General features: G+C 39.8%; 1 protein-coding gene across 1 annotated transcript in view; it reads right to left on the bottom strand.

Moving 5' to 3' along the window:
- Positions 1-24032, bottom strand: part of LOC120434039 — a gene marked incomplete at its 3' end in the record, with an annotated part of 59169 nt that overhangs the window by 12146 nt on the left and 22991 nt on the right. The window contains exons 4-7 of the mRNA XM_039601427.1: positions 14508-14649; positions 14084-14196; positions 13911-14003; positions 13655-13831 (exon numbers count right to left, since the gene is read on the bottom strand). Coding sequence (XP_039457361.1) covers positions 13655-13831; positions 13911-14003; positions 14084-14196; positions 14508-14649 — 525 coding nt within the window. The remainder of the gene's footprint in view (positions 1-13654; positions 13832-13910; positions 14004-14083; positions 14197-14507; positions 14650-24032) is intronic.

The raw sequence follows: 24032 nt of genomic DNA, 5'->3' as shown, positions 1-24032 counted from the left end.
GAAAAAAATGAAAATTTTGCTGAAAAGGGGTGAAGAAGCTAAAGTATACCAAATCAAAGTATTTGTGCCAAAACATAGTGTTTCTGCCATATTGTGGTATTTGTGCCACAAAAGTTACTACATTACAACATGAATACGGATTAAAGATGAAAGAAACTGGCAACAAATTCCTCCACTACAAACCAGTCTGATACCACTTCTTTGCAGTGTTCACGTTTACTAAGGCACTACCCAAAAGGCGCCACAAGAGGGCACTCCAACACAAGAGATGAGGTGAATGAGCAGAACTTCTGCAGAAAAGAGGCATAACAAAAGAGAAAACTGAAAACAGCTTTTGCCATGACCGGGATTTGAACCTGGCCCTTCTGGTCTCAAGGTAGCTGCTCATCTCACTGAACCAAACTCATTCTCACAAAAGCAAGAGATGGAGCAACTGACAATTTTGCTAAATGAGCAGAAGCTGCTGAGAACTGTGCTGAGAAGAAGTGAAAAGGCTGAAAATTTTGCAGAAAAGAGGTGAATCAGCAGAATTTCTGCAGAAAAGAGGTAAAGAAGCAATAAGTTGTGCTGAAAAGAGATGAATCAGCAGAATTTCTGCTCAAAAGAGTTTTTTTTCTGAAAACAGCTGAGATTTGTGCTGATAAGAGGTGAAAAGGCTGAACATTTTGCAGAAAAGAGAGGTGAATCAGCAGAATTTCTGCAGAAAAGAGCTAAAGAAGCAATAAGTTGCGCTGAAAAGAGATGAATCAGCAGAGTTTCTGCTCAAAAGAGTTTTGTTTTTCTGAAAACAGCCAAAAAGCTGGAATTTGTGCTGAAAAGGGTGAAAAAATTTTGCCTACAGGGTGAAGAAGCTAAAGTATACCAAATCAAAGTATTTGTGCCAAAACATAGTGTTTCTGCCATATTGTGGTACTACTACATTACAACATGAATACGGATTAAAGATGAAAGAAACTGGCAACAAATTCCTCCACTACAAACCAGTCTGATACCACTTCTTTGCAGTGTTCACGTTTACTAAGGCACTACCCAAAAGGCGCCACAAGAGGGCACTCCAACACAAGAGATGACCTATGTACACTGATGCACTTAGTAACAGTCAGCCTCCTACTTAGCCATTACGTAATACAGCGATATTACAGTGTACAAATTCACATAAATTTGCAGGGAAAAAAACAAAGCAGGAACAAGCCCAAAACAATAAAATAACTGGGCTGCCATAGCTATTGCTAACTAGCGCATACGCTAAAGGTAACTAAAACCAATACCAACCAATGTTTTTGCAGAAACACTGTAATTTCACTCAAATACTATGAAATAGCAGTAATACTATGATTTGGCAGAAATACTATGTCTTTGCAGAAACACTGTAATTTCACTCAAATAATATGAAATAGCAGTAATACTATGATTTGGCACAAATACTATGTTTCAGTACAAATACTATGACAAAGCAGAAATACTATGACTTAGAAGTAATACTATAACAAAAGGGATTCCTCAAAATACTATGAAATTGCAGTAATTCTATGATTTGGCAGAAATACTGTACTCATACAAATACAATGCTTTGGTACAAATACTATATTTTGATTTCAATACTATGATTTGGCACGAGTAGTATGATTTAGTACAAATACTACGAATTGGCAGAAATACTGTGACTTAGTAGTAATACTATAACATAACAGATATACTATGATTTTGCAGACAGTCTATGTTTTTGCACAACTAGCACAATATGGCAGAAATACTATGATTTGGCACAAGTACTATGATTTAGTACAAATACTCTTATTGGCACAAATACTATGTTTCAGTACAAATACTACGATTTGGCAATAATACTGGGTTTTAGCACAACTACTGAGATTTGGGTGAAATACCATGATTTAGAAGAAATACTATGACTTCGTACAAATACAATGTTTTGGTTCAAATAATATGATTTGCAAAAATACTATGATTTGGCACAAGTACCATGATTTAGTACAAATACTACAGTTTCGCTCAAATACTATGAAATTGCAGTGATACTATGATTTTGAAGGAATACTATGATTTGGTAGAAATACTATGCCTTAGTAGTAATACTATAACATAGCAGATATAATGTGATTTTGCAGACATAGTATGTTTTTGCACAAATACTACGATTTCGCTCAAATACTATGGAATTGCAGTAATACTATGATTTGGAATACTATGATTTGATAGGAATACTATGCCTTAGTAGTAATACTATAACATAACAGATATACTATGATTTTGCAGAAATTCTATGTTTTTGCACAAATACTACAATTTGGCAGAAATACTATGTTTGGGCAGTAATACTATGATTTGCTATAAATACTATGATTTGGCACATATACTATAATCAGCAGATATACTATAACATAACAGAAATTCTACGACTTAGTAGTAACACTATAATATAACAGAAATTTTAACTGGACACAAATAACATGATTTGCCCCAAAACCATGATTTGGCAAAAAAATACCATGATTTGGCACAAATACGATGATATTGCAGAAATACTATGATTGGGTACAAATACTATGATTTGGCACAAGTACTATGAATAAGTACAAATACTATGATTTGGCAGAAATACTATGACTTAGCAGAAATACTATGTTTTAACATAAATAATATCTTTTGACAGAAATTTCTGCTAAAGGTACTATTTCTGCTTTTTAGCAGAAATACTGTAATTTTGCATAAACACTATGATTTGGGATAAATACTATGATTTGGCAGATATACTATATTCAGCAAATATACTATAACATAACAGACATTCCTCCACTTAGTAGTAATCTCATAACATAAAATAAATATTATGGTTCTGCCCCAAAACCATGATTTGGCACAAATACCATGATTTGTCAAAAATACTATGATTTAGCAGAAATACTATGATTGAGCAGAAGTACTAAGATGTAGTAGAAGTACTTTGATTTAGCACAAATACTATTATGGAGGAGTAATACTTTAACATGGGAGAAATATTGATACTCACACACACATACACAGAGAGCAAAGTGTACAGTGGCTGTTAAGAGTCTGTGCTTGGTATATCTAGGTCAGCTAAATTGGCTGCACCTGCTGTAATCAGCACTTACACACACAGACACAGAGAGAGGTATAAGTTTTCTGCAGTGCATTTCTCACATTCAGGATTCCCCTTGAACAAATGGCCATAATTTCCTAACCGTAGGAGCTAGAACGGTCATTCTGACACCGTTTTGTTCAGAAGAGATGGGGAATCTGCAGGTCTTCATAATTCAGAGATAAAATATAAATTATTGAAGATATATGACTTGTAACACACTGTAACTGAGTAGAGGCAAAGCAAAACTGCCTTGACTTGCCCTCAAACAACGTTTTGTAACTCTAAATCTATATGGAGCATCAAAATCATTCTTTCACCGTAAGAAACAGCAGGCTTTGGTGAACAGTCATGGAAATTTTCAGGTCTCTGTTGAAATCCATCAAAAGATATGACGAGAGAAAAAAGTGCCTCATTTCCAGAGTTTGAAATCTGAAGAGATCTGAGCAAGGCATGAATTTCCTACCCTCAAACAAGTGTAACTCATCTCAAAACGGTAATAGGTGGGAAAAAATTCTTGAATTGTGAGCATCAGGGATGTCTGAAGATATATGGGCACAAGCCTCATGTCTCAACTTTGTTTCGTTAAGGAGATATGACGATTTGAAAATGCCTCTCATTAGAGAATTCCAGCGCTGATTTTGAAGAAACTCTCCATTGAGTTTCTATGGAGAGTTTTGAGACTTTATGTTACTCTGAGGAGATTTGCAAAAATCTATAAGTCCCACAACAATGATGGTGACATTTTCTGAAAGCCAGCAAAAATACCTACGTTTTGATGTATAATTTGTGGGGTTGAGTGGAAATTGAGCGAGTAGCAAGAAGTCGTTCAGACATGAAGAGAAAATTCAGAAAGGACGAGTGCACACTCTGAGTTAATTGCATAGCAACCATAACAACGCATGTATTTTCTGAAAAATCCCAATTTTGCAACTGAAAACTTAAAGAGGTATAAAATTAAAACGGTAGAAGATCTGAAAAAGCTGAATCACACAGCAATAGCCCAATAGTCTGAGAACATTTTAAAGTTTGAATGGAGTTTCTAGGTGAAAGTATGACAAAGTAGTTAAGTTTCAAAAACAAGCAAGTTTTAGCAGAATTTCTGAAGATTTCCATTCGTTTCAATGGGACAAATTAAAGGAAAAAAGTGTAATATTTTAAAAAGTATAACAGTAGTAAACACCAAAAGTCATAGCAAACATTAGCAGAAAGAGCAGAACAGTATAGAGTTTGAACGGAGAAAATCGGCTGAAAACTGAGGCAGTAGTTAAACGGCAAAAACGTCACGGAAGCAACTTGAAGAATAACTAGAAAATTTGCATTTCCTGCGAAAATGCTGTGTGGATGCCTTATTGCTGAAGCTGTCTGCTCAAAAACTGAAAAAGATGAAAAGTTGCAAAAAGTTGTATGGTGGTGAAAAAAAAAAAATTGCCCTGAGCTGGATTCGAACCTGGGCCTCCTGCTCTCAAGGCAGCTACTCATCTCACTGAGCTAAACTCATTCTGACCAAGAAGAGGTGGAGAGACGGCCAACTCTGCTGAAATGAGCAGAAGCTGCTGAGAGAATTGTGATGATAAGAGGAGAAAAGGCTGAAAATTTTGCAGAAAAGAGGTGAATCAGCAGAATTTCTGCTGAAAAGAGGCAAAGAAGCAGAAGGTTGCGCTGAAAAGAGATGAATCAGCAGAATTTCTGCTCAAAACAGTTTTTCCTGAAAACAGCTGAGACTTGTGCTAATAAGAGGTGAAAAGGCTGAAAAATTTTGCAGAAGAGGTGAATAAGCAGAATTTGGGCTGAAAAGAGGTGAAAATTCTCCTGAAAAGAGTTCAATCAGCAGAATTTCTGCTGAAAAGAGTTCTGCAGAAGTCTTTTCAGAATTCTGCTGAAAAGATGTTTTTGCTGAAAACAGCAGAAAAAGTTGGGATTTGTGCTGAAAAGTGGTGAAAAAACTGAAAATTTTGCTGAAAAGGGGTGAAAAAGCTGAAATTGAGTTAAAACAGTTTAACTGTTTTATGAAAGAAATGTTGCCATAAGCGGGATTTGAACCCGGGTCTCCCAGTCTGAGAACGGCTGCTTATCTCACTGAGCTAAAACACGGCTCAACCGGGCAAGGAAAACTAGTGAGGCCACTGATAATGTGCAAAAATGGGCAAAAAATATTGCAAAAAAAATTCAATATCTCAAAAAGTATAGAAATTATCAGCACCAAAAGTCATAGCAAACATTAGCAGAAAGAGCAGAATTTTTTAAAGTTTGAACTGAGAAAATCGGCTGAAAACTGAAGGAGTAGTTAAGCGGCAAAAAACGTACGGAAGCAACTTGAAGAATAATAATAAAGAATAAAGAGAAACAGGAACTCAATAGTGTGGAAGCCCTTTAGGGCATCCACACAATAATAAAGAAGAAAGAGAAACAGGATCTCAATAGTGTGGAAGCCCTTTTAGGGCATCCACACAACTAGAAAAAGTTTGCATTTCCTGCGAAAATGCTGTGTGGATGCCTTAACGCTGAAGCTGTCTGCTGAAAAGCTGAAAAAGATGAAAAGTTGCAAAAAGTTGTATGGTGGTGAAAAAAAAAGTTTTACGCTGAGCAGGATTCGAACCTGGCCCTCCTGGACTCAAGGCAGCTACTCATCTCACTGAGCTAAACTCATTCTCTCAAAAAAGAGGAGGAGAGACTGACGATTCTGCTAAAATGAGCAGAAGCTGCTCATTTTTTGTGCTGAGAAGAGGCAAAAAGGCTGAAAAGTTTGCAGAAAAGAGATAAATCAGCAGAATATCTGCAGAAAAGAGGTAGAACAAAAGAACAAAAGAGAAAACTGAAAACAGGTTTTGCCATGATCGGGATTTGAACCTGGCCGTTCTGGTCTCAAGGCAGCTGCTCATCTCACTGAACCAAACTCATTCTCGCAAAAACAAGAGATGGAGAAAGGGGCAATTTTGCTAAATGAGCAGAAGCTGCTGAGAATTGTGCTGAGAAGAAGTGGAAAGGCTGAAAATTTTGCAGAAAAGAGGTGAATCAGCAGAATTTCTGCAGAAAACAGGTAAAGAAGCAATAAGTTGCGCTGAAAAGAGATGAATCAGCAGAATTTCTGCTCAAAAGAGTTTTTTTCTGAAAACAGCTGAGATTTGTGCTGATAAGAGGTGAAAGGGCTGAAAACTGCAGAAGAGGTGAATCAGCAGAATTTCTGCTAAAAAGAGGTAAAGAAGCAGAAAGTTGCGCTGAAAAGAGATGAATCAGCAGAATTTCTGCTCAAAAGAGTTTTTTTCTGAAAACAGCTGAGATTTGTGCTGATAAGACGTGAAAATTCTGAAATTTCTGCTGAAAAGAGTTCAATCAGCAGAATTTCTGCTGAAAAGAGTTCTGCAGAACTCTTTTCAAAATTCTGCTGAAAAGAGTTTTTTTTGCTGAAAACAGCTGAAAAAGCTGGGATTTGTGCTGAAAAGTGGTGAAAAAACTGAAATTGAGTTAAAAAAGTTTAACTGTTAACTGAAAGAAAAGTTGCCATAAGCGGGATTTGAACCCGGGCCTCCCAGTCTGAGAACGGCTGCTCATCTCACTGAGCTAAAACACGCTCAACCGGGCAAGGAAAACTAGTGACCCCACTGATAATGTGCAAAAATGGGCAAAAATATTGCAAAAAAATTCAATATCTCAAAAAGTATAGAAGTTATGAGCACCAAAAGTCATAGCACACATTAGCAGAAAGAGCAGAATTTTTAAAGTTTGAACTGAGAAAATCGGCTGAAAACTGAGGCAGTAGTTAAGCGGCAAAAAGTGTACGGAAACCCCAAGAATAATAAAGAATAAAGAGAAACAGGAAAACAATTGTGTGGAAGCCCTTTAGGGCATCCACACAATAAAGAGAAACAGGAACTCAATAGTGTGGAAGCCCTTTTAGGGCATCCACACAATAACTAGAAAGCGAAAATTTCAGAAGAAATTTTATGTGTGCCTATGCCGCTGCTAATCACTGTAGTTGCCATTCATACAGCTACAGAGAGCAAAACTCAGAAGAGCACCCATTCTCCACCATGAACTATGGTAAAAACAAACACCGCTCACGCTTCACAGATGACAGCTTACAGTTTTGTGTAAAGATGAAGTTACTTAGTACAGCGCCGATTTGCAGACGCTGTGCACACAGGTTCATGAGCAGAAGTCCCATTGTACCACGGCAGACCCGACAATGTTTGCATGAACACACTTTGAAGCATTACATTATGGACCACTTTTCACACATGCATTCACTTTTTGTTTTTTGTTATTTTTACACAGTGTTCTGAATTATGAACAATGGTCTACAGCCAATCTTGTGTATTATTATACAAACTTTGGTTGTAAGATTCAGATAACTATTTAATAAAAGCTAAATATTTTATATGAGAGTAAGAAAGAAAAGTATATCTTTGTGTCCACCTTTCTCTGTTTATGCCCTAGCTGCCCCCCCCCGTAAAAGCTTTGCTAGATCCGCCCCTGCACAGTTACCAGCTGTCAGCTACACAAAAAAAGGAGCTTGATCTTTGTCTCTCAGAAACAACTCATAACTTCCCTTCAACTCATTCATGTCACCTAAAGTGTAAACCTGTTTCTCCATCACCAGTTCAGCTCTGATGATTCAGTAAGGACATCTCCTGATTTCATCTTCATGCTCCAGCAAACATCAGCTGATACTAGAAATTAAAATCAAAAGAATTCTAACAACAGCTGATCAAGCTTAAACGTGCTGCTGTTGTTTAGTGCGATAAATAAGAGCGAACAGCCGATCATTGATCAGTTTCATGATTGACGTTTCAACACGCGAGAGAATGACAGGGGAGGCTTCGTAACGACAGAATAAATCATAATGTTTTCTCTCAATGTGGGACGATTCCGTTTTTACGGCACGGCAACTCTATGAACTAACCCTAATGAATAAAATAAAGTCCAACGTCAGTAACTTAGTGCGCACACAGCTGTATATAAACTCCCGTGGCAGTACGATTGTAAAGGTCAACGAAAATAAATTACACCTAAACTCGGTTTATATCTGACCCAAATAGAGAGCGACCGGTGCTGACACGAGTTTCACCCGCCTCAATATAAGCCAAGCCTGGGTGCTTTTTCACAAAGGGTTGCTAGCGGCGCGAGCTAACTATGCTAGCAGCGCTAGCTAGCTAGCCGGCTATCAGCAACACATAAGAGAACTGCTGCTAAATAAACTACACCTAAACTCGGTTTATATCTGACCCAAATAGAGAGCGACCGGTGCTGACATGAGTTTCACCCGCTTCAATATAAGCCAAGACTGGGTGCTTTTTCACGAAGGGTTGCTAGCGGCGCGAGCTAACTATGCTAGCGGCGCTAGCTAGCTAGCCGCTATCAGCAACACATAAGAGAACTGCTGCTAAATAAACTACACCTAAACTCGGTTTATATCTGACCCAAATAGAGTGCAGTTCATAACTTCTTACCTGAAATTCAGTTCACCTCACGCTCCTGCCTTCGCTTTCCCTGATCCATGATTGACCACCGCGTTAGCAATCGCCTGCCCGGCCTCATATGTCTCGTTGGCGGCATGTCCTTTCTGTCACACACCGTGGGTAGCTGCCCTCTGTTGTAGCTCCACCACCAAACAACTCAGTTATTTTTTCCACATCCAGCTGTAACTCCGATTCTATGCGAGCATTTGCGAGAGACGGGGAGGTGAAAGGAGAGAGAGAGTCCCTCGCTATCCATTTGCAGCCAAGCGCGGCAGCTAGCTAGGTAGCCGGCTAGCTGTCAGGCAGGACCCACGTAGTCAGAGCACTGTCGCTAAATATGGGATGTCTTGATAAAACAAGCAGATATTTGAAGTTTACACACCTACATTCTCGCCTGAAAATATCTTAAAAGCTTATTTTGTGACCTAGAAACACGAATAAAAGACATATAAAACGAAGTGGTGGCCGCCATTGTTCACTCTGTAGAGGCGTGCTATGAATTGTGGGATATTGAGTTTTCCACCAAGCATTACCGTAACTTTTGAATGATTTGCGCAACCTTAAAAATTCCAATGGCTCCTGAAAGCAGCGACGCCAGCGCACCGTTGAAATTGTCATCATTACGGTAATCCAAATAAGGGTAGACAGGCTGTACCACTCCCGGCATACCACTAGAGAGAGCCAACACACCACAAATGAAGTCTGTTTATTTGGCGCCAAAAGATGAATTGGCCTAAATTTGCACTAAAATATTAATATTTAAAAAACTATAAAAGTCATGAACACCAAAAGTCATGACATAATAGTCCAGCTCCAGCCGCACAAAATGATCTAACATATGTAACCCTAATGTCAAAGCTGTGCGGCAGAGGAGCGCGGGAAAATTTTCACTAAAATACTAATATTTAAAAAACTATAAAATTCACAAAGACCAAAAGTCATAGCACACCATTCCAGATCCGGCCGCACAAAATGAGGTAACATATATGAAGCTTGTCTCAAAACTGAGGGGCGAGATTCGCTGCAAAATTTCAGGCGGAAACTGGAGAATAATAATAATAACTAGAAAGCGAAAATTTCAGAAGAAATTTTATGTGTGCCTATGCCGCTGCTATTCAGTGTAGTTTGCCATTCATACAGCTACAGAGAGCAAAACTCAGAAGAGCAGCCATTCTCCACCATGAACTATGGTAAAACAAACACCGCTCACGCTTCACAGATAACAGCTTACAGTTTTGTGTAAAGATGAAGTTACCATTACAGCGCCGATTTGCAGGCGCTGTGCACACAGGTTCATGAGCAGAAGTCCCATTGTACCACGGCAGATCCGACAATGTTTGCATGAACACGCTTTGAAGCATTACGTTATGGACCACTTTTCACACATGGTTGGTGTACCCAAACAGCCGGCTGTAGCTTTTCAACTCACAGCCGGACACACACCCAAAAACAGCCGAGAGAGCACAGACTACGCCCGAGAGGCGTGATTGCAGGTGCCGCTCAGGTGGGTCCACCTCCCCTGCAGCGGCACTGCAGACCACGCCCGCCACACACATCAAACACGTAAAATAAATATTTATGCACTTTTGCATTCACTTTTTGTTTTTGTTATTTTACACAGTGTTCTGAATGATGAACAATGGTCTACAGCCAATCTTGTGTATTATTATACAAACTTTGGTTGTAAGATTCAGATAACTATTTAATAAAAGCTAAATATTTTATATGAGAGTAAGAAAGAAAAGTATATCTTTGTGTCCACCTTTCTCTGTTAATGCCCTACCTGGCCCCTGGCAAAAGCTTTGCTAGATCCGCCCCTGCACAGTTACCAGCTGTCAGCTACACAAAAAAAGGAGCTTGGTGTATATTTGTCTGTCAGAAACAGTTCATAACTTCCTTCAACTCATTCATGTCACCTAAGGGTAAACCTGTTTCTCCATCACCAGTTCAGCTCTGATGATTCAGTAAGGACATCTCCTGATTTCATCTTCATGCTCCAGCAAACATCAGCTGATACTAGAAATTAAAATCAAAAGAATTCTAACAACAGCTGATCAAGCTTTAAGCGTGCTGCTGTTGTTTAGCGCGATAAACAAACAAGAGAGAAAAGCCGATCATTGATCAGTTTCATGACTGAAGTTTCAACAGGCGAGAGAATGACAGGGGAGGCTGTCATAAAGTTCAACATCGGTAACTTAGCCCGCACACAGCTGTATACAAACTCCGTAGTGCTAGCTAGCACGCAGTACGAGTTATTGTAAGTGATTGAAAAAGTCAGCACAGCGAAAATAAACTACACCTAAACTCGGTTTATATCTGACCCAAATAGAGTGCAGGTCATAACTTCTTACCTGAAATTCAGTTCACCTCACGCTCCTGCCTTCGCTTTCCCTGATCCACGATTGACCTCCCGCGTTAGCAAACACCGTCGATCGGCGGTAGCCTCACCGCCTTGTATGTCTCGTTCGCGGCATGTCCTTTCTGTCACACACCGTGGATAGCTGCCCTCTGTTGTAGCTCCACCACCAAACAACTCAGTTATTTTTTCCACATCGACCAGCATCATCGGCCCATATAAACGAAAAATAAGTCCAGCTAAGACACAGACCCTTGCCCCGAGCGATCGGGCGATTAAACAAATTTTAGCCACCTCACTATCAGCCAAGCCTGGGTGGTTTTTCACGGAAGGGTCGCTAGTCGCGCTAAGCTAGCGGCGCTAAGCTAGCGGCGCTAGCTAGCTAGCCAGCCCGGCTATCAGCAACACGTAAGAGAACTGTTGCTAAATAAACTACACCTAAACTCGGTTTATATCTGACCCAAATAGAGTGCAGGTCATAACTTCTTACCTGAAATTCAGTTCACCTCACGCTCCTGCCTTCGCTTTTCCTCATCCACGATTGACCTCGCGTTAGCAAACAGCGGTCGATCCGCGGTAGCCTCACCGCCTTGTATGTCTCGTTCGCGGCATGTCCTTTCTGTCACACACGGTGGATAGCTGCCCTCTGTTGTAGCTCCACCACCAAACAACTCAGTTATTTTTTCCACATCGACCAGCATCATCGGCCCATATAAACGAAAAATAAGTCCAGCTAAGACACAGACCCTTGCCGAGCGATCGGGCGATTAAACAAATTTTAGCCACCTCACTATCAGCCAAGCCTGGGTGGTTTTTCACGAAGGCGCTAGCTAGCTAAGCTAGCGGCGCTAGCTAGCTAACCGGCTATCAGCAACACTTAAGAGAATTGTCGCTAATATGGGATGTCTTGATAAAGCGAGCAGATATTTGAAGTTTACACACCTACATTCTCGCCTGAAAATATCTTAAAAGTGTATTTTGTGACCTAGAAACACGAATAATAAAAGACATATAAAACGCAGTGGTGTTCGCCATTGTTTGACTCGGTAGAGGCATGCTATGAATTGTGGGATATGTAGTTTTCACCAAGCATGGCACCCTTTAGGCCGTACTACTCCCGGTATACCACTAGAGAGAGCCAACACACCACAAATGAAGTCTGTTTCTATGGTGCCAAAAGCAGAATCTTTCTCAGGAGCCTAGAAATTGGCCTAAATTTGCACTAAAATCTAAATATTTCAAAAACTATAAAAGTTATAAACACAAAAAAGTCACACCATACTAGCCCAGCTCCAGCCGCACAAAATGATGTAACATATGTACCCCTATTGTCAAAACTGTTTGGCAGAGGAGCGTGGGAAAATTTTCACTAAAATATTAATATTTATACACTGCAAAATTTCAGGCGGAAAAAGGAAAATAATAATAATAATAATAAGAATAATAAATCCGAGGAATAGTAATATGTGTGCCTCTTGGCATAGGCACACATAATAAATCCGAGGAATAGTAATATGTGTGCCTCTTGTCATAGGCACACATAATAATAAATCCGACGAATAGTAATATGTGTGCCTCTTGTCATAGGCACACATAACAATATAACTTGGGTGTCCCTTTTTGACCTTTTTTGAAGACATGAACTGAACTTAAATCCACATAAGTTATGAATGCTCTTCTATTCAATTCAATTCAATTTTATTTATATGCGCCAAATAACAACAACAGTCGCCTCAAGGCGCTTTATATTGTACAGTATATCCTATAATAATACATATGGTGAAAAACCCAACCATCATATGACCCCCTATGAGCAAGCACTTTGGCGACAGTGGGAAGAAAAACTCCCTTTAACAGGAAGAAACCTCCAGCAGAACCAGGCTCAGGGAGGGGCGGGGCCATCTGCTGCGACCTCCTGCTTCTTATCCCTTAACTTTTTAACTATTAGTTTAACTCATATTTCTTAAACACACATTTTTAACCTTTTACAAATGCTTGAAAATGTTTATGTTTGAAAGTGTCAACAGTCAGTGCTGCAGACAATTGTCTTTGTTGCAGTACCAAAAGTGACCACTAGCATATTAATATAAAGGTTGTAACAGAAGTAAAGTGGCTTTAAAGTAAATGGTGATTTCTCAATTTCTATTTAAAGTCTCTATTTTCTTGTAGCCTATTATACCCTCCTTCTAACGAGGAGTGGATCAAATTTATCATGACCATGCATTGCAGATGATGTTAAAAATAAACTTTAGCAAAAAAACCTTATTTCTAACACATGAAATGGAACAATAATGAAAAGAAAGACTGTTGAAATAATATGTAGCGTACATCTCTCTAATACATTTGGATTTGAGTGCAAATGTCTTGGCCTCTCAGTTGGATACTTGAACATATTCTTTTTTATTATTCCAACATTCAAACTAGACCTGATCTGATTTACAGTCCCCAAGGTGAAGCTTGAGCACACCCTTATTATGCAGCTCCACCCAGTGGGAAAACTCATTTGGCATTGCATGGACTTTCCTATCATAGGGTACATTATCATAGTAATGGTTAGTCAGGGGAAAGAGTCTATCTGGGTGATTACTAAATGGCCAGAATCCGTACAGATGCACCGTTTCACAAACTTCCAGTGCCAGACTAGTCATATATAACCCAGTGCTAGGTCGATGTTCCTTTAACCCCAGAGATTCCCAGAATTTGACCAGTCTTTCAAGATACCTAGGATTTAAGAAGATTGATTGGATAGGGATATCCATGTCCTCAATGGCATACACAGCCCGCTGACACACCGGACGAGTACCACCATAGGAGAAGCAAGGAAAGAGAAGCAGGGAGTTGCCATACTGGTGGAGACTGTCTGCAAACGCCCGGCGACGTCCCATCAGTGACCCATACCTGCAAATTAATGCATGACTTAAAGCAACAAGACATAAACTAACAAATCAGTTCGATGTCGGGTTCATTAATTGCTGACTTATTCATGAAGAGGCTTGGGTTTGCTGTCACAAGGTTAGTCTTCATGCCGACATCATTGTGAAATTCGTTTTCCACAGGAGGAAGGTTGCACCTGAAAAAAACATAAAATATTACTTACAGAGAAAAGTCCTCATCATAATTTCCGTTCTGTACAGTGAACATCTTTCTCACCTAATAACAAAATCAGCTGAATCAATCATTTTTCCACAGCCGCTGTTTGTCAGAATCCCACCGCTCCCAACAATTGAACAAGTGTCCCATCTCTTTTTTGAGAAAGGATTCTCCTGGAAGTGACATCAACAGATTATAAATTACAAAAAGAGCAACAGTTACAGTGTTTGTAACATACAGTGTGTTAAAGACAACTACTCATTGTATTTAGGAACTGATTTGATTTAATCCTTTAAGGATCCAGGAACAAGCAACAATTTAACAAGTGACCAAACACGTGAAGCCAGAACGTAGTCATATCATGTTTGAAAATTTGAAGAACAACAGAGGCATGAAACGTGCAGCAAATTTTGTCTTAGTTCATACTAGTACATTCATAAATAGCAAATTTCAAGCCCTGTTCCTGTGTTTAGGAATAACGTACTTTTATAAAGATTTTGAAAAGCTCCGGGGTCACAGAGATGACACTCCTGTCCTTGTCACAAACAATCTTAGATCCCACTGGAGTGTTTTCCTGAGTGACAATGCCATTGTTGGATCCATTGCAATTGATGCTCAGCTGTAAGCTTGATAAATTAAAAACAAATGAGAAACAAATAAAACAAAGCATAAAAAGTGTAAAATTAGTTTTGGTGTTAAGATGAAAGATTTGCGAGACAGTAAAAACTTTAGGAATGGACAAATCAGAGACAGATAAAGTTCACAACAGTGCATAACAGTAATTTGATGAGAAACCAAACACAGACAAAAGGAGACAAAACTGAGATTAACTCAGAGTGTATTGTTTATTATGGCATATTTGCAAAACTAGGAAAAACTAAGATAACAAAACTAAACTGAGGAACATTTAAATTAGAAATTTAAATAAATAAACACAAAACCCTGAACGGCAGGAAGAAACCTTGGCATATCGTGGAAACAAGAAAACATGAGGAGGTAGTCACTGGAGGAAAACTGGAGGAAAACTGGAGGAACACAGGAGGAACTGAAGCTGAAAATATTTTTCAACTTATCTTTGCTAACAGCATGACTCAGATATTCTAGGATCTGGATATAGTAGTTCCTAGTTCCAGCCAATTCAAGAAGTCAAGATAGATTCTTTAAATTTAGGCAGTCCTTCAAAGTAGCAAAAGATCCTAATGTCTCTGATCAGGGTAAACAAATGATGCCCTCTGGAAAGTGAGAGCTCTCTTAAATGTAACAAGATGGACTCAGTCTGCCAAGAACATGGAAGAATGATTGTCTTCATACGCCTGTACCAAATCACAACTTCAGAGTGGCCTGTCCATCTGGACGTAGCACTTTTAGTGGGAGAAATGCTTCATCATTCATCCAAGTGACTTCTTCTGTCTCACCTGTCTGCAGGTTGTCCCGTTTTCATTGTTTCTTCAGTGGTGCTGGTTTCAGTCATTGTGCAAATGTGCTGTTTATAAGATTGGGGAAACCTGCAGTCAGGTGAGACTCAAGGAGTCGCTTGGATGAGTGACAAAACATTTCTTCCAATGAAAACCCTACGTCCAGATGAACAGAATTACTTACCTGGATGACTGAGCATGCATCAAGACATATTACTTCTTATCCATAATGAATGTTGGGTGTTCTCATTTTGCCCTTGCTCAAGCTTCTCAGAAGCTGGTTTGTCCTCCTCTGAGCATTCACGTTCCTCATTCACTTTCTGGCCCTCTGCTACCTCATCTCTGCTTCCTCTAAAGCAGAGGTTCCCAAAGTGTGGGGCCCGCCCCCTAGGGGGGGCGCAGAGCCATTGCAGGGGGGGCGCGGTATGAAAAGAAAAAAAAAAAAGAGCGCTTGGACACTGTGGACAGGTTTTTGACGGGGCTCCCACATAAACGCAAAGCAGGAGATGAAGCATCGCCAAATATGTTTCCAAACCAACTTCCTTCCAAGCCAAAGACAGGAAAATATGGTGAAGCATATCTTCCCTTTGACTTCACCTGCACAAGTGCCAAGGTAGGTCTCCCCTGCAAAATTAGTTTCCCTGCGTGGGGAGCAGCGCTGGGCTCTCCAAATCACGGACAAACAGTATCCCCACATTCTTGATTTTTAGTTCACAAACACTTCTTGTAATGACTAACTACTCCTGACATTTTGGACATGTTAGCTCTTTATGCAGTAAAGTTACAGTGGGATACAAATAACATCAGGCTGATCCTGCCGTAATTTGTTCCCCCTGTTCAAATCACGGACAAACAGTATCCAACAGCTGTTTATGTGTTTAAACCCATTTTGCACAGAGAGGCATTTTTTGAAAAATGTATTGATAGCAATGTTGAATATTATTACACAGGAAAAAAAAAAACAACTACACGTAAAATAATGTCCCTGCCTTTCTAAATGCAGGGACAGTAACTGCGTGTGTATATGTAAGCGTGTAAAACCTGCAGATAATCAGATTAACAGTAACAGTATTTTGTCTCTGTCTGCCATTCTGCAATTCATCTCATGTAAACAATAACGTGGCGCACAGCGTGACGTGAAAAGAGGCACATATCTTTGACGTTGCATGACGAACTCTGTATTCCTCATCCAGGCGTAAACGCAAAAAAGGAGTTTTAAATAATCTCCGTTTTTGGTGAATCGCAACACCGTTTACGTGTTGACGAAAAGCCCAAACGCATAGAAACAGCTGAGTTTTCAAAAATACCCGTGTAGGTGTGGACGTAGCGTAAACGAGTTAGTAGTATATTTTATTACTACCTGTAATTTATTGCCATTTACTTGTATTTGCTTAATTGTTTACTAAATGTTTGAGGTGTGAAATAAACCGCAATGGAATAAAATATGGGTGTGTGTGTTTGGAGGATGTGTTTGTGCGAGGGGGGGGTTAGGTGGTGGGGGGGCGCGAACATTTTTCTTGTAAAAAAGGGGGGCCTGGCAAAAAAAGTTTGGGAACCACTGCTCTAAAGAGGGCTTGTTCAGATTAAATAGAACAAGAAACAAAACATTAAAATATGCTAAAAACACGCAGAGTAGTTTGGACCCGGAAGCAGAGTTCATACGTCATCAATTAAAGATTGGATATCCCACCTGCTGTGAATGTTTTAGTGCAGTGCAGTTGTTATTAACATCACTTGTCACATCCTGTTTATGACAGTTAAAATAAATAACATTCATATAAGAGACAAAACTGTATGTAGTGTTAAATAGGCCTATACCAGTGTACTTTAATGGCGGTCATAAGGGTGGTACTTTAAGAGCCATATATTTTATGAGGTGCTCTGAGAAGCTTGGAAAGAAAAGCGTCTGGACTTCTTTAAGTTGCTTGAAGACATTTCACCTTTCATACAAGAAGCTTCTTCAGTTTAAGGTCAAATGGTGGAGAGTCCCAGATTTAAGCCCTATGGTAGTGTCCCCCCAAAAGGGACAATGGACCCCCTGTTGATCCTCTACCTAATCACTAGGGCTGCCACAAACGATTATTTTGATAGTCGACTAGTCACCGATTATTTTTGCGATTAGTCGACTAATCAGATCATGCATCCATTGGACGTAAAACGTACAGCTTATTGTGCCAGCATGCATCTGCTCTTATATAACTATCATTAGCTTACAGCTTTAAGTGTTTAAGATATGTGGTAACTAAAAATAAAGACAAGATGATAGTTTATTAAATTTTAATGAAATTTGCAGATTTTTTTGTTGAAGTTTAATAAACTCCTTGCTATCTAAAATATAACAGGACACCGGAGTATATTCTGGAGCATCTCACACTTCTGATAACCAGTTGTCTGCTTGACGTTTATTCAGCTGTGTAAAAACTATAACTTTAATCTCAGCCAAACCGATTTACTCAGGAACAAATTAAATACTAAAAAAGTCAAACAATAACATTTTTAAGTTATCTAAGTGACTTATGTATGTTAAACCTGAGTAGCGAAAGACGGCGGCGGGTTTGAAAACGATTTGCCGGGAGTCCGGTGTTCTCACGGGCTGTAGTGAGCCTTGCCCCCGGCTAGCTATTGAGCTAGTAGTTAACAGACGTCTCCGAAAATGTCGGAGCACTTTTGAAAATATGTGGTGTCTTGATAAACTGACCAGATTTTTGAGGTTTACACAGTTACATTCTCGCCTGAAAATATGTTTATTTTGTGACCCAGAAAGAATAATAACAGTAATATTAAAACTAACTAGCTGCCGCCATTGTTGGAAACTGAGCTGGGCTGCGCTATGAATTCTGGGACAGAGCTACTTCTTCTTCTTCTTCGGGGTTTAATGGCAGCTGGCATCCTTGTACATGCAGTGCTGCCATCTTCTGTTTCAGTCCGTTATTACACTCTTAAATCCTACTACTTATTCCTGCGTCTTTTGTGATCTTACAAAGCTTCAAACGACGCGTCGACTATTAAATCAGTCGTCGACGATTTTGATAGTCGACGTAATCGTGACTAGTCGACTAATCGTGGCAGCCCTACTAATCACAAGAGACAAGGTGTGAAAACAGGTGTAGGCTACAATTAGCCAAGGTTTCTTAGGGGACACTCCCATGGGGCTTAAATACTCTATGCCTCACTCAGCCATCTGTCAAAAAATGCATGATCATTGTTAGTGCAACTCAAAAGTCCCAGGATGATAACTGGATTCATCAGAATATTTGCTTTTCAGTTGGTGAAACATTTTGCCACTCATCCGAGTCACTTCTTCATTCCCAGCTGACTGCAGGTTTCCTCAACTTTAAACAGTACCTTTGCATGAATATCAAACCACTTTAATGATTGTTATGATCCAAACTGTCATGACCATAGTCATTAGAATCATTCACACAGAGCTCTGGAATGGCTGAAATCACACCATTATAAAAGTATCAGAGTTACAAGAGTTACCTTTAGATCCAGCTGGAATTTATTTTTATCCTTAAGGCTATTACCTCAAAATTAACATCACACATTTGTTTTGTCCTTTACTGCACACACTTATGTATTGCAGACTACTAAGAAGTTTTAGAAGTAGTCTGTAACACTTATAACAACAGGCACAGACAGAAGCCCCTTCTCTGAGGAATTTGAGGGGGATGGTCTGCCTGGACTGGTGATGGCACCAGAAGGTACAAAACTTTAAGGCTGACTCTGTTAGAAGAAACGGCCATAAAGAAGCTCTCTTGCCCACTTTCCTTTTCCTTTCCCCCTCCCTATCTCTGTATGCAGGTCTGACCCATTGACTGTAGAAAACATGGACGACGCAACTAGAGATGGCACGATACCGCTTTTTTATGTCCGATACCGATACCGATATCATAAATTTGGATATCTGCCGATACCGATATGAATCCGATATAGTGTGTTTTTTAATCAATAAAACTGTTTTTTTAATATCTTGCTGCATTTTGTATAAGTTCATACTCAAGTTTAAATAAACAACAACACTAAAGCTATTCTTTATGTAAAAAATACACTGCGCCCAAAATATTTCATAGTTCAGCAACACTGATCAATCTAATAAACTTAAACCTACTCCATCCTCCCTATTCTGGTATTTTAAAGAGTACTTAGCAGAAATATTAAGCAACCTAACTAATAGGGTTGCAAACTCCCAGCAAAAAAAAATAGGGAACCACCCCCCACCCTCCAGCTCATGATGCTTAATCGACGTAATCAACTTTAATTTGATGCAGTGTGAAAAAAAATGCACAGAAATAAATTATTTTTCAAGAATAATTAAATAGATTCAACATCTTTCTTCAACAGAATTGCAGACTGCACAGATGGTATCTTCCCAATGGAAAAAGTACTATAACTTACTAGGGTATATTAGACTTAACAGTTACTATATACAGTAATGGACTTCAGATAATTATTTATTAAAAGCTAGACATTTTAAATGAAAATAAGAAAGAAAAGTATGTCTTTGTGCCCCCTTTTCCCTGTTCATGCCCTATCGGCCCCCCTGGCTAAACTTTGCTAGATCCGCCCCTGCACAGTTACCAGCCATCAGCTACGTAGAAAAGGATCCTGGTGTAGAAAGTAATATTAAATAAATTCTAACAACAGCTTATCAAGCTTATACGTGCTGCTGTTGTTCAGCCGCTGGTTTCCTCTTTCTGGTGCAAAGTGGGCCAAAAACAAAGAAGAGAGACGGACTCGCGACAGAAAAGCCGATCAGCTGATCATTAATCAGTTTCACGATTGAAGTAGCAGCAGAGGGAGAGAGAGAGAGAGGCAGTCGCTCCATATATCGGTTGTTAAGCTTAACGCTGGAATGCTTTACAAACATTCAGAGATGAACTTACACACTTGCTTTACTTCTCTCTGGGATAACTTCCTCAGAGATGAAATGCTGGTTTGGTAGCGAGGCTACAAATACACACAGCCGCTCTATCACATGAGCACACTGCTCCGACGTGCTACGGTTATGAGCCGAGTTACGCCGTGTCGCAAGTTTTGTGAGGTTCTTTTTTTGATATTTAATGGATCGGATTACATTTTTTATTTCTCGCCGATATCCAATCCAGTAATTTAGGTCAGTATCGGACCGATACCGATACGTAATTTCGGATCGGTCCATCTCTAGACGCGACTCCGCCTCCTACCATTGTGCAAAAATGAAGCCAAAATATCCCGCTTGTGGAGGCTGCCATCTTGCAAATTTGGAGCCAGAGTCTGCGCAGTAGTGACTTGAGGTGGAGCGACTGTGTAACGCTCCCGCCCACACACCCGCTGGACATGACCGCAAACACGCCCCTCTACACTTTTTACGTAGCCCGGCTGCTCGAGTGTTTTTGCTGGTTTACCGCGACTGAGGACTCGTTTAATTAAGGTAAATACAACCATGTCACTGTTATAAAAAAAGACGCACAGCTTATCATCTTATAGTTCTAAAATCACTTTGTTGTTAATTCGTTTGCTAGATTAGCCCCTAGCATACGTACTGTGTTGGAGGCTTGTTGCTAGCTAGTTAGCGATGCTACACACCTGCTACTCTAATAGTCTGTGTTATTGAAGGATTCAGCACTTCTTATGTTTGTTTTTATCCATTTTTAGACAGCGATGAGATCATCTGCACACTCTACAGAAGCCCAGAGTTACTGTTAATATCAAAAATATCATGCTGTCCTTTGAGATTTTAACATAAGACTGTGAGTGTAATGGATCTAAAACTGTTTAAATCTTCAGAGCCCTCTACAGCCTGGTAACATGGAAACTTTAAAACATCAGCAGAACGTTTCAGTAGTGTAGTCTAATTTGTTCTTTTCATTTAATAATAGAGTCCATGTTATATCAACAGCTACATTCACCCTGGAGAGAAACTAGTGAGGGAGACCATCAGGACCAAGCTGGGTTTCCTGGGTCCAGAGGTTTGGAGAAACTTCTTCCTTTTCTTTCATCACAGCTGTCCTGTGCCAGATGTTCTGTTGACCAACTGAGAGAGACTTCATTGAAGAAACACCAGGAAGACAGAAGCTCATCGCATTGATCAAGCAGGACTCATGATCTTCATCAGCAGCTCCCTCACAGGGAAATCTTCAGCACTCCTCCGTAGGCCCGCCCCAGGAGATGGATAAACCCAGCATTTCATGAACACTGTGATGGAGACCTTTGGTTTGTGTAATGTTATAAATACTCGGATACTCCCCAGAGGCTCCAGACTTTTACATAAAGATATTATATTCAGTCGTGTAGAAAGTTATATATTTAAAAATGTATGATCCTCTCTGGTTACTCTGGTATGAATAACTTTGAATCACTTTATGGTAAATAACACATTATCTGCAAAAAACTGTGAAAGAATTCCAGATGACAAGTTTGTAGTTCAACATACAAGTGACGACCTTTGACCTTCATCAGGTTTTATTTAATTGTGCCAGAGAAAATCTCATATGCTCTTCATGCAGCTGAGTACATCAAGTGTTTAAAACGGAAGCTGTGCAGGTCTGAGATCAGCAGCTTTGTGAAACATCAAACTGAGGTCCTGTTAATGCTGATATATAGTGACACAGTTACATGAGTGATTAATCCTTTTGTTTTTTTGTCTTTAACTTTATCAATAAAGCTGCAGCTTTCACTACAGCACATGTAGTACTTTAACCTTTGTACTGTTTTCATCAGTTCATTTTGCACTTAGGATCTGAAGTTCTTCTCTTGCATTTTTTCAGTATTACAGTACACTACAGTACTTTAATCCATAGTTCCTGATTAATGAGGAGTTACTGAAGTACAAGCTTTAAAAAAAAAATGTTACTGTCTTTACAGATGTGGCAAGAGACTGAAAACATGCTGTTGTTTGCACATATTTAATATTCAGTTCTGCACAGGAGCTGAAGCAGCGTGCAGCCTGTTGCTTTTACAGTATAATACTTGTAATAAAAGTACAGTAACAGTAATTAGTGACTGATTAGCCCGGAACGTTTCTCTTAATTTCTTTAGTAAATTCATTCACCTGCACAGATTAGCTAAACGAACCCTGACAGCCGAGTGCTCATCTTAGCTAGCTAGGTCTCAGGACCTAGCTAAGGACAGTAGTTACGGATTAGCTTACAAACATGATTAACTTACCGAAAAAGTGCAGGCGGGCCTCGGGTCCTTCTGTCGGGTAGTCCAGTTTACCGAAGAACACCTCAGGCTGTCAGGTTAAAACACTCGGTCGTGAGCCAGAAGCGTAAACGCTGGCCCTCCTCTCAGAGCCACGCTCTATCTGCTATTCCCGAACAGAGATACGCAAGTTTCTCCGTGACTGCAGCTGCCAGTCAAAGCTGCTGTGATGACGTTTCACCCCAATTTAACATCACCGCGGTAGGAATTAGAATCAAACTTATGGGAAGGAGACCCCTTGGACATCAATCAGCATGATGAGAACTATTGATAACAAAAGAAAGAATCTTTGGAAAAAAATTATCTAAGGAGAATAAATTTATTTTAGTCTGACCCCAGTCCCATCCGCTAACATGTAGGAGGCGGGGTTTATGACCTATACTGCAGCCAGACACCAGGGGGCGATAGAGACGTTTTGGCTTCATTTTTGGGGAGCTGTGGCGTCGTCCATGTTTTCTACAGTCAATGGTCTGACCAGAGTGCAAGAGGTGGTTGCTATGGTAATGGTATTTTTTTCCTGAAAAGGCTCATGTCTATATAAGGAGACATCCAGGCAGGTGCAGAGGAAGAAACCTCAGCAGATATCAGACCTAAGGCCACCCTCAATTGTTTTAACCAAGCATGTTAAGATTCTGTTTCTGTGACCTGGAATAAAGGCGTACACTGCCTGGGTGTGGTGCTCTTTGTTCATTTGGGTCTCCTGAGTGAGCACAGACAAGGCAGCTGTTTTTAACTTGAACCTTGAATTGCTTAACAAATTCAATAAAATGTACTTTGAGCATATTTGTCTTCTTCCTCAAAAACCCAACAATTTTGTAAAATCTGGGGCCCGCTCTTGTCTGTCAGATGACGGTTATGTTGTCCTCACTAAGCGACATGACCGCCTTCCTCTCCTCCATGGATGCTGGAAGATTTGCATTGCTGAGGCGAGCCAAAACCATCATTCGCAGTTGCTCTGCTTCCACACCCACAGTGTTGGTTCAGGTCTCTGAATCTGTGGCTGTGATCAGCTCCACTAGTGGGATTGTCTCTACATCACAGCAAAGTTCAACATTTTTGCAAGAGATTATTCTCTGCTTGATTTAGTTGCCTGTCAGACAATTTTTTCACCCACTTGTACACATCCTGAGTGTGAGTCTGTTAAACAAGTAAACCAAACTTTTCTTTCTTTCTGGCTGGTCTTACACTTTTAATTGTGGGCTGGTCAAGCTTTTTCAGTGAATTTCAGTGTCTTCTCAACTAAAACTAGTTTAAGCATATTGACGGTAAAATTTGTTTAGCTGTTTCGTTTAGCAAATGGCTCTTAGCCTTGACTGAAGAGCTTGTCTAAAGACCTTTAGGAGTAATCCTGCCTCATCTGCATCCGAGGATATATAGCAGGTGTTTCCTGTAGTCTGCCATCTTCCATG

Source organism: Oreochromis aureus, linkage group 3 (assembly GCF_013358895.1).
Source record: "Oreochromis aureus strain Israel breed Guangdong linkage group 3, ZZ_aureus, whole genome shotgun sequence".
Taxonomy (NCBI): Eukaryota; Metazoa; Chordata; class Actinopteri; order Cichliformes; family Cichlidae; genus Oreochromis; species Oreochromis aureus.
Note: the sequence above shows the minus strand (reverse complement) of the source record. Positions and strands in the feature narration are given on the sequence as shown.